The following is a 12,423-nucleotide window of genomic DNA, read 5'->3' on the forward strand; positions in this document are numbered from 1 at the left end:
CCCTAATCCAGGTCATTTAAATGATGGACGATTAATGACCGCTTGAGATTAGTGTGTAGTTTGATTTATAGCACCGTTTCTTGTGCTACAAGGACATGATTGTCATAAATCATTTACACAGGTATTGGTTTAGAACCATACTGGATCGACCTATGAGAATACTTTAAGAAATTTAAAAATCGTCATAAGTATACTTCTTATTATGGCTATCGAAACCTCTTTCCTCGACCAAGAGTATTGTGAGTTCTCTTGTTTGAGTATTAGTTTGTTTTAATGTTAGTCAAACGTCTGTCGTACATAGAGATTATAACGGCAACACTCGGGCGGCTAGGTCCTCTTAGTAAGAGAAGCTGACTGTACAAGACTAGGAATGTCCCCCTACTATTAATAGGGAACATGTCTTTGTTGTTTACAAGGCCTCTTGAAGAGTAAGACTGTGAAAATACATGGTCGTGCTCAGTAGGATTTTAGAAATCATCTGTTTATTGACAGTCAAACTCGGATTTCGATAAACACTTATGGACGTAATAAGGATGACGAATAATCTTACTTTATAGTTTATGAAGAGACATTAAGTGACATAAGAAATAGGCTATACACAAAAACCGCACTTGTCCGGAAGGACAAGTGGGAGATTGATAGGAATGGTGTCCTTCGAACAAGTGTATTATTCCGATAGAGGGTTTGGAATTATTAGAAAGCTAATTATTCAAGAAGGTCAAGTGATCGGAATGCCTAGTTGGAGGCCGCTTCCGATCAGTTATATTAATCCATAATTAATATTACAACTTAATCTTAACTGAACCCTTCGGGTCACACCCAAGCAACTAACGATCCGATACGACAAATTAATTCAAAAGGAATTAATGAGTCGCTCGAGTATTAAATATTTAGACGTCGGAAATCGAGCTAAGAGCGTCGAAACCGAGCGTCGCGAGTCGAGTCGAATTGATAAAAGACGAGATGGTAAAATCAATAATTAATCAACAATTTACCAAAATACCCCTAGCATCGGAATGCCCCGAGCTAACTGAGTGCTAGGGGCACTTGGAATAAAATGGTGGCTAGCATGCACATCGCACCATACCTAGGCTGGCTGGTGCATAGGTGCGGCATGCTAGCGTACTAATGTTAGCAAGGCACGCACATAGCAGCAGCAGCTATGGCGCGCCGGTGAAGCTAGCAAGGCACGCGCATAGCAGCAGCAGCTATGGCGCGCCAGCAAGCTAGCAAGGCACGTATAACAGTAGTTGCTATGGCGCGCTAGCAGCCCACGCAAGCGGCCCATGGGAGCAGCCCAGCGAAGGACTTAGGTGGCTACTAGGCTGCCTTGGCACCCAAGGCTGGGCGCGCCACATGGCGCAGCCTGGTTGGCGCATGTGGCCTTGTGGGAGGCGGTTTTGGGGATCCTTGGGGAGCAAGGATTTTGACCCCCCCCCCCCTTGGTCCTCACCTAACCTCTCCTTGTGTAATTGCCACTTGTTGATTAATTAGTTATTTGCTATTTTCTTTTATTTAAAAATAAAAGAGGAAAATTGATTTTACCAACTCTCCCACATTGATAGGAGAGTGGAATTCTCTCATGACATTCTCTATAAATACCCACCTTGGGATTTGGAGAAAGTGACTTGAGTAGGAACTCAATAAGGCATCTCCACTTGAGAGAAAACCTTTATTTTCTTATAATACTCGAGTAGTGTTTTGGTCCGACTTGGCTAAACTCCAAGTAAGAGACCGGTCGGGGTCGAGTTGCGGGTGGATACCGTAGGAGGTCTTTGCGCTTGCAAGACTTGGCTTTGAAGTAAGAGCTCTGAGTGAGAGCGAAGCACGCGGCAAGGGTATGATCGTCTTTTCTCTCTTTCCTTTTATTTATGTCGTTTTAGTTATATTAATTGTGAGCGGGTCATGCGGTCGGGTTTTGTTCTGCGGTGAGTTGGATTCATCGAAACCCAACAGTTAGCTCAGAACTTCCCCACCTTTTCAGTCATAGTCTTCCGCCTATTAGCGGGAACAGCGGCTTATTGCTCTCGGCAATTGGTAGAGTAGTCGGCCCAACTCTCGCCCATTTCTACAGAGAGGGATTCTCACACTATATCCAGCTGAGAAGTAGATGGCTCCTGTTCACCGTCAGAATTATCAGACCCAGCATCCGAATGAGAGGCCTGATGAATGGAGCCAGAGACCTCCTCCCTTAACTCCTCCCCTAATTCTTGTAAAATCGAATCGTTGGGTGTACTTGAGGTACCAAACAGATGATTAGAAATTGCACTAACACGTGCGCTAAAAAAGTCGACTGAAATTTGTAGCCTAGTTGTTCATTTCGTTTTGGCCATAGTTTGGGAACCTAGGTCGCTAACCTAGGTCGTGCCGTGTGCGTTTGGAAAACCATTTTCAAGAAGAAAAGAAACAAAATAGAAAAAGAGAGAAAAGCAGGCGGTTACCTTATAGTTAAAGGTACGGAGGACGCTTGGAAATGCTTGGTCTTCTGTAGATACAAGCAGACAGGTTGCAGGCAGCAGATACTTTTCTCAGAAAATGACAAATTTTCTCTAAGTCCAAGATTCTCTCTCAAAGACTTTTTTGTAAATGTACGAAAATGAGAGGGGGTGAAAACTATTTATAGAGGGGTTAAATTTTGGGGGTTAAAACCCTAATTTTACCCCAAATAAAAAGTAAAATAACATGCACCAATGCATGCGTGACACTTGTCACAGGCGCCACGTAGCACGCCACGTCACCCTTGTGAGGGGCAAATATTTTGGGTGGTTTTACCCCGCCACGTGGACCAGCCAGAGCGTGACACGTGACACCTTAGGAAGGGCCCAAAGTGGACCTTCTAGGACTCGACACGTGGAAGGCAGATACCCTAAGGAAATTGGTGGCCTTTAAGGTCCAAATCCCTAAAAAGCCGTAAAATGGCGTATCCCAATCAGTCCTAGGTTCTGTGACCTAGACAGAGGCACAAATCCTAACGACCCTATAAATAGGGAGATTTCCCCCCATTATTGGGGCACGTTCAACCATTGCATCATATAATATTCTCGAAAATAAAGAAAACAACTGATCTCGAAATCCGAGAAGATCATTACTTTTTCGCACTCTTTCACTCCGAATCCTTACTAACTGAGTTAAGTATAAAACTAGGGTCTAACCTTTTCATTTATTTTTTCACCTTTTGGGACCTCCCACTTTTGTTTCACTTGTTGGGACCTCTAGTTAACTTTTCGGTCATTTAACCCATCTTTAATCCACCGGAGGAAAAGTGAGTCCCTTAATTGACTATTTGACCTAAAAACGTTAGTCCCCTCATTAACTTTTTAACAAAATAAACTAATAAAGTCAGTCCCTTCATAAATAATCATCAGCCATCCCCAAAACAAGAGTATATTCCAAATATGCCAATGAAAATAAAAGACAAAAAAAATAAAGTTGTTGTAACTAGCTGTCACTACAACAAATCATCACTTGTGCCATGAGTAGTTTTTCCCGTTACTTTCTTTTTCTCATCATCCAAATTTAAATTTTCAATCTATGGTTTTATCCTAATTAGTTACTCATAAAAAATAAAAAATTAAAATTAAAATTAAAAAATAAAAACTTTCAAACTGATTAGATTATAATTTGGAAATATGTAGTAGTACGTAGTACTCCATATATTATACAACGTACAATTCAATTGACTCAATTCTTCAAACTATCAACTTCAAAATTCTCCCGATTCATATTCTCGCAACTGCAAAATCTCACAAGTCAAGTGACACTTTTGGCTACGATTTTGTCGATCGGCTAAAAATTCTCTCTCCATCATTGGTAAGTTTGATCTTAATTCAGTTTGCTTACATGAATTTGGTTGCACTTAGCAATTTGTTTGTAGTTTTTGTGTCTTGCCCCGTTTCTTTTTATTATTTTGATTGCTATTTGAAATTTTAATTTGGAATTAATATTGTTTAATTCGTGAAAGCAAAACCCAGTGACTGCTCTTGTTAAAAATTAAGATTTAAATTCGTGAAATTGTGATTGCCTGATTTTGATAGTATGCTTTCATGAATTTTATTAATCTATTTGAAGTTGCAATCTTATGATGCGAAATTAACCTGCACAAACATTTATGAGGGGACTAACATTTTAGAGGGGATTTATTTTCTTTCTAATTGTTTTTAGGGGACTAACTTATTTAACCCAAGGGACTAACTTTTTGGCTAGATTCTACCCATAAAGTCCCAAAAGGTGAAAAAAAAAAGTGGGAGGTCCCAAAAGGTGAAAAAAAAAGGAAAAGGTTAGAGTCTAGTTTTATACTTAACTCTTACTAACTTGATTGTCGGAGGCGGAACTCCGACTAACCGGAGCTTCCGTTATTTTGCAGGTATAGACAACCGGAATCCAGACTTAATGACGTAACTATGAAAACACCTAATTTTATGAAAATTTCCAATAATCTTAAACATTTTTAAAATAATTCCAAATTTTATGATCAAATGGGTTCAGTGACCCCATATAAACCAATGTAACTCCATTTTTACTATTACATGGTTTATCTTATTGGAATTATTTAAACCTATTACTATTGCATTTACAAGCTAACAACGCGTTTAAGAGCTTATCAAAACTTAAAAAAGACAAATTTACTATCCAATTTTTTCAAAGTTTTTATGGTTTCCAGCCATTTCTAATATTTTCTGCAAGAATGACAATAAAGATATTAATACTTGTACTCCGTATATTACTGAAACAATGGCACATAAATCATGTGATAGACTCGAACATGTACTACCCACCCATGAGTGTATGACCCACCTATCTGGATTTTACTCCTTTAGATTTCCGAGTCACGTAATATCACAAAGTCAAATAACTAAAACGCATGTAAAACTACTCATTTCATTTAGTTTTATCATAAAACAAATAATTCAATCTAATATTTTGTGTGTGTTTTTGTATTTTATTTTTTCTTCTCTTTTCATCAATAACACACGTTACATTTTACCTCAAATTTACTTTGCTTTGCTTCATTATTGTTTGACATTAATTCATGCGTGAGTTTTTTTTTTTTTTTTTTTTTTTTTTTTTTTTTTTTTTTTTTGTGTAAACTTTAGCATATTTTAACCAATTGTTATAATTGACATAATATTTAAAAAAAAATGTACACTTATATATAAAGCTCTATCATAAAATATTAACTGAGTGAAATCAAAACTCCTTTTGTTTCTAAATAAGTGAATCAATTATCTCTTTTTACTCCATATTATTTCTCTCTCATCCTACTAACCCCATGCGTATATATATACTCGCACTAGCTGTGCACCAAAAAAAATACTCGCACTAGCTACTTTCATCTACCAAAAAAATATTTATTCACTTCTATTATGTTTTCAATTTGGTCCACATGTACAATAAATTTCTTCACTTCACTTGCCTAAAACATAATCGAGTGATGCACTTATTTAGAAATGGAGGCTGAAGCATTTAATTAAACAGATCAATATTTTAATTAATAGCTAGAAGCTCAAGTTTATATACACAAAATCATCTGATTAAACCTTAAACCATATTTGTACAACATTAAAAATTAAAAATCAGAAAAACCAAAGAAAAAAAAGAAGTAATTAACGCAAAAAAGTGCGACCACCGAAGCTAAGGAAGGATATAACAAGAAGCTGTGGCCACCCTGTCTACCCTGTGAAATGTCATTTTCTTTATCTTAAACACACACCCTTAACGCATTTGCCCCCCCTCCCCATCTTTGGTAGGCCCTGAAAGCTATGTAGATCTTTCTACTTACTCTCATACTCCTTTTTTTTTTTTTTTTTAATAAGATTATTTTATTATAATTAATTCTTCTTCTTTCTCCTTCCATTAAAAATAAATAAATAAATAAATAAATGCTGTTTATTTTGTACGGAAGTTGAAGTTTTTTTTACCTTAATCATTTTCTCACTCCTAAAACAGTACAATAACTCCTAGTATAAAAGGCCACCACTTTTTCCCTTGAGTTCATGAACTAAAAAAAAAATAGAAAAGAAGATTACATTTTATATAAGCTACTAGTATTTTTTTTATTTTCCTTAACATTTTGCCTTCCTTTTATGGCAATTGCTACAACCATGAATCTCACTAACGTCGATATTAATAGCAGCAACCACAACAGCAACAACGTTGGCAACAACAATGACAAGCAGCAACAAGATGATCAACAACAACAACAAGAAGGTGATGACGAACACGAGCATGATATGGTCATGCCCGGCTTCCGATTTCACCCTACTGAAGAAGAACTTGTTGAGTTCTACCTTCGCCGTAAGGTTGAGGGCAAGAAATTTAATGTTGAACTCATTACTTTCCTCGATCTTTATCGTTATGACCCTTGGGAACTTCCTGGTATATACTCCTATTTATAACATTTATTTATGTATATATGCTGTACATCAATATCATATCAATTACATAAATATATTATGTATTATGATATATATATTTATATTAATTATTTTTCATTCAAAACTAATAAAGCTTAGTTAAGCTAGCTACCCAAATATGGGCAAAGTAATTTGATATATATTGATAAACAAAAGCAATATTATCCTTTTTTTTTTCTTGATCATATTATTACTTTTTCTACTTGATTCTTATTTATAATCAATTGGTTAATTGTTAAACAGCCTTGGCGGCGATTGGGGAGAAGGAGTGGTTCTTCTATGTTCCAAGGGATCGAAAATACCGTAATGGCGATAGGCCTAATCGAGTAACCACATCCGGTTACTGGAAGGCAACAGGAGCTGATCGAATGATACGAGGGGAGAACTCCCGGCCCATCGGCCTTAAAAAAACACTAGTGTTTTACTCCGGTAAAGCGCCTAAGGGTATCCGAACTAGTTGGATTATGAACGAATACCGCCTTCCCCAGCACGAAACGGAACGGTATCAAAAGGTTAGACCATAGACTTTCAAGTACAACATATACAAATATATGTTTTATCTTTTCAAAAAAGGGGAAAAATTTGGAAACCCTAATTGGGTTATAGTGTAAAAAAAGGGGTTGGAAAAATTAGATACTAAATTAGGAGATAAGTGATAAAAAGAACACAGATTCCAAGTAGTGTAAAGAGTGTAATAAATGAGTACTATTTTTACTGGTGTTGGGTCACGCAAATATAGTGAAAGATATGAATGAAGCTTCAATTACTGATTTTTTTTCTGATATTCACCATTAATATGAACTGATCAGTACTCATATTGTTGTTGGATACTTCTATTTTCTAGTAATTAATACAAATATAGTGAAAGACAAAAATGTACACTCGTTTTATTTTGTTTTTTTGTTTTGTTTGGGCTAATTTTGGGCGGGATTTTTATCTCAGGCGGAGATTTCGTTGTGCCGGGTGTATAAGAGGCCTGGAGTAGAGGATCATCCATCAGTGCCACGAGGGAGTAGCCTGCCGTCGAGGCTGTCATCTTCGTCGAAAGCAACTTCGTCATCTTCCGAGAGGAAGAACTACCATAACGCCTTTAGAGCTCAGACAACTTGTTTACAACAGCAACTTGAGCACCCGCCGCCTCAGATGGGTGACAAGGTAAGCGAGACTGATGCTAGTAGTAGCACCGAAGTGGGGACCGCCCTTGGACTTTCTCACCACAGCTCGTACACTGCGGTGAGTCCATTGGCAGCCCCACAGCAAGCGCTAACTCCACCACCACCACAACCACCAACACCATCCTCCATTGAGGTTAATAGGATGATGCAGTTATTAAATGATCATAATCCAAATTTGAAGCATCATCATCACCAAGTGGTAGTGGGTGGAGGCGGTGGCGGTCATGGTGTAATTACATCATTGCCCTCCTCGCTTAACACCTCTATAACTCATCAACATCCTACTCCTGGACTTGTTCATCCGAATCATCATCATCAGCCGAGTATGGAGGATATTCATAGATTAGTCGAATATCAACAAGCTTGCATCAACCACCATTTCCAACAACAACAGCAGCCGCCGCCACAACCACAACAACAACAACATCAGTTCCAATTCGAAACTCTTAACAACGATAACAACCCGAGCAGCAGTAATAGTACTACTAATAATTTGCCATTTTTGTTCTCCAATTATCTCTTTTCACCGGCAGCAGCACAACAGGCACAAGCAACACTTATTAACAACAATCCTCCAGTAGGAGGTGGCTCGAGTAGTAGTAGTTTGCAGTTGCCTCCAGTCACGGTTGCTGGTGCTGGTGGTGGGCTCGCGTTTTCGGACCGTTCATTGTGGGATTGGAATCCATACTCAGAGCCGAATAGAGATCACTTCAGTAACCTCTTCAAGTAACTTTTTACTTTAACCGTAGTAGGTGCTTGCATACTACATAAATGATGAAGAGAGACATAATTTAATCAAGTACGCTTTTATAAGTTATATTAATTAATTGCTTAAGTTATGTGATCTATGATCATGTTTTAATTATGTTTTTTCTAGCCGGAATTTTATATAGGAGTATATGTCAAAGCATTAATTTTAATATGCATTTTTTTTATCTTAATTTAGTCACCCACTCTTAAAAGTTAATTTTATCATATATTATTGCATTTTATTTTCTAATTAATCGTGCTTGATAACTACTTAACCATTCAAATTTGCTTTATATAATTTAGGGTTTACAAGCTATATTATAGGTTATGCAATTACTGCTAAACAATGCAATAATGTATGTTACAAAAAATGTTAAGGGGAATTGAAACTTAATTGCACATGTTATTGATAAAAGTCTTGGGGGCGATATGCTACTTTCGTTCTTTTTATCTTTTCCATATTTTGTTTCTGTTTGATACCATCGAATTAAATCAGGTAAGATTAAATTACGACAACAATTATGACAAATTAGTGATTAATTTGGTATAATCTCACCCAATTCAAAATTTCAAAATTTTCCTCAAGTTGGTGGGATACCCTCGAGGGGTTTCCTTTAGGTTCTGTGTTTAGTTGGTGGAAGAATGAAAGTTAGAAGGTCAGCTAACTAATTAACTAAACCCTATAAAATATTATTTTGTGTTACAGTTCTTAGCATTTATTGGTTAGTTTTAGGTTGTTAACTTGGAATCACACCCACTCTCTAGGAACTTTTTTTCCCTCTTTTGGAAATTGTTTCTTCTTGTTCCAGAAATATCACTGCTATTTTTAGTATCACTTCATTTCTTACCTAACTTATTGGCTTTGATGATTGAGTTTAAATTAATTACCTGAGCTTGTTTGCACATTTAATCAAAAATCATAAGGACTTACCCGATATTTCTAAATTTTAAGAGTAATTTATTATGTAAGTCACGTAAACTTATGTCAATCAGGCACAAATATATGTGTTTAATTAGGTGATTTTTATCTGTACATGAAATATAATCGAGGGATGGCATGTAATTTTTATACGGATGATATTAATATGATGTTATGGTATTTTTTTTATATATATATATGCAAAGGATGACTTGATAAGAGAGACGACTAGGTACTCATATACCTAATTCATGTATTGGATTAGACTAATTTTGAGAATGTCAATATAATAGTGAATGTTGGTCCTTTCAAGAATAATCACATTTCATTAAAATTTTCGATTCAGGTATTGTTTTATGTATATATAACCATTGATCAATGAAATAACTTTCCCAAATACCCTTAATTTTGAATAAATGTGAAGGGGTTTCGTTTTATAATAGCTCAATTGTTATAATTAAAGGGTAGTCTTTGAGACTGTGTATTGCATGATTTCATTAAGACCCTATGTAACAATTTAGTTATTTTACAGCCCCCTTTCATATTTGAGTATTTAGTATAATGTGACATTATAATTGGTTCGGCTTCATGGAGTTCAAAGAAATTATTGACATGTAGTATTTTTAAACAATTCAATGGTTTAGACTTTTGACTTGTTGTATACTTGTATAGTAAGATTTGTCGATGGGTGTAGAACTTGTTATCTTCAACTTTATTTATATAATTGTAACTTATTTTTGTTAAAATTAGATCAAGCCAAGCTGGACCTTACTAATTCAGACCATATCACCTTATTTCTGATGAAGAGAACAAGTCCTTAGATATAATTTAGGCATTTCAAATAATCTTTAACTTCTTTTATTCTAGAACAACTAGCTCTTTGTGCAGGCAATGCATGCACTAAATTCTCATATGCATGTAAGCAATCATAATAATAATTCATTTTGTTATGCTTGATTAATATCATGACTTGTCCTTCTTCTTTGCTTATATCATACATAATAATGAAAGAGTGAAGAAAGCAAGAAAAAAAAATTTTGTTGAAAAAAGTGTAGAATTTATAGAACTTTCACATATATTATACAACTAGAAGGAAAGAAAAAAAAAAAGAAAAAGAATGTGGAACACGTAAAATAATTTTCCCCAAGGAACATACCTTCACTTCTTATCCTTGAATGACAGTTTAGATTTATTGTAGTACTAATACGAAGGAAAACACAATTCTTCATCTTGTTCTCCATTGGGCTGAATTTGATGTGTTTAATTATTTCATTTTATTAAGCTTTTTAATATTTCCGATGCATACCTTAAAAATTAGTGTTATTAATTTTTGACATTAAGTGCACATTTTGTATGAATCTCGAAAGGAAAAGGATTGGAAACGAATAAGGAGAAAAGGTAACGTTAATTGTTATCATTCTGAACCATTTGATCTAATTAACAAGAAAAAATATATTGTTACAAATTGGAGATTGAGGAAATAGAGTATGTTAAGAGATGAGAAGATAGAACCATTTAACGGAGCCGAGGCATTCACCTTTCTTAGAGCAATATTCAGTTATATAAATGTATAGTTTCCAATCACGTGAATTAGGAACCAACAAAGCCATTGCACTCCTCATACCAAATAATAAGTAATGAAAATTGTTAATAGATTATATTTACAATATTTATAATCATTATACCAAACATGTCTTAAGTTAGGAAAAAAGAGTCTTAAAAGCATCATATCGGATTGGAGCTTGAGGTGGTAAAAGTATTATCTAACCATTGTGGCTTTTGATCTGGTCATTTAACCAATTGCGTTAAGGCCAGCATATAGCCTACTTCTTAAATTAGGCAACATAAAACAAGAGATAAAAATGTAAGATCAGACAAAACAATGAAAATATTCAATGTTTACATGCATATACGTTTGCTTACTAAGGTTGAATTGCTCAATTTCTTACAATTTTGCCTCACTTTTAATTTGAAGCTAAGGGAAAACATAGAAGTAAATGTACAACTAGGAGATCTATCTATGCACATTTGCTCAGTTTTATTTTGTCATGTATGTTTATCCATTTCATTCATCAACCATTCAGCCACATAGTGCAAAATTAGAGAATCCACACTTTCTATCATACATTTTAACTCATTGATAGAAGACTCAAATTACTCCACTTAAACTCCCAAGCCATACTTTTCCTCCTTTTCATCAACCACATAATGTGAAATTAAGGAACCCAGTTATTCATTCACTTGATAGTCACTTTTAGCTATATTAAATCATCATTAAAATTAAGTTTCCAAACCATACTTTTCATTCCTTATAAATCATCATCAACAACAACAACAACCATAACAACCACAATAAAAAAAAAAATAAAAAATAATAAAAAAAAAAAAAAAAAAAACAAAAAATTTCTCATGATTTTTTTTGTTTTTTCGAAACAATTTTTCATGATTTCTTATAATTCTTTTTATAGTTTATTGCTCCATAAATAAGTTGACCAATGGGGATTTGGTGTCCATATTTTAAAGGACATAAAATAACATTTCTACTACTTACTTATTTGACAGGCACTGCTATTACTTTCTTAGAAGGGCTTTTTGTCAAAAACTACTTATTAAAAGCCATTATTTTTTTTTTATTTTTTTTTTTTTTGAGAAACTACCTATTAAAAAAAATGTTGTAATAAACTACCTATTAAAACGAAAATGTTGTTAAAGACTACCCTTCATCGGATTTTCACCGTTGACTAATTTCTCCGGCGTTGACCACTCAAGTGCCGATCACGTGACATTCTAAAACCATTTCTTTCCATGCATGCCCCACCAATAGTGCCACCTCTTTCACCACTGCCCCACCACCGTGTCATTTCGACCCACCATAGCAACACCCCAAACCGCCACAAACATCCCAAAAACCACCGTCACACATCCCCAAACAAGGCCAACACAAACCCTCACTCCTTTGCAATTCATCATCGCACTTTCTCAGGCCATCACCGCACCACCGCACTCCCCTCTCTACCTCCTGACGCCATACCTCACTGCCGCCCATATCTCTCACCTCACCTCAATACCCAGCCATAAACACAACAGCAAACAGTAGCCTCACCAACTGCCATCAAGCGAATAGTGCAGCAACAAAACCCACCGACATTAGTTCTAGAGATTCAGC

General features: G+C 35.5%; 1 protein-coding gene across 1 annotated transcript; it reads left to right on the plus strand.

Moving 5' to 3' along the window:
- The first annotated feature begins 5,745 nt into the window (after window positions 1-5,745).
- Window positions 5,746-8,559, plus strand: LOC145563911 (uncharacterized). Its single transcript, XM_081624303.1, has 3 exons — window positions 5,746-6,375; window positions 6,657-6,925; window positions 7,356-8,559. Exons 1-3 carry the CDS (start codon window positions 6,084-6,086, stop codon window positions 8,316-8,318), a joined length of 1,524 nt encoding a protein of 507 aa, XP_081480429.1. The 5' UTR covers window positions 5,746-6,083; the 3' UTR covers window positions 8,319-8,559.
- Window positions 8,560-12,423: the final 3,864 nt, after the last annotated feature.

The sequence above is a fragment of the Chenopodium album genome, chromosome 10 (assembly GCF_948465745.1).
Source record: "Chenopodium album chromosome 10, dcCheAlbu1.1, whole genome shotgun sequence".
In the NCBI taxonomy this organism is placed as follows: domain Eukaryota; kingdom Viridiplantae; phylum Streptophyta; class Magnoliopsida; order Caryophyllales; family Amaranthaceae; genus Chenopodium; species Chenopodium album.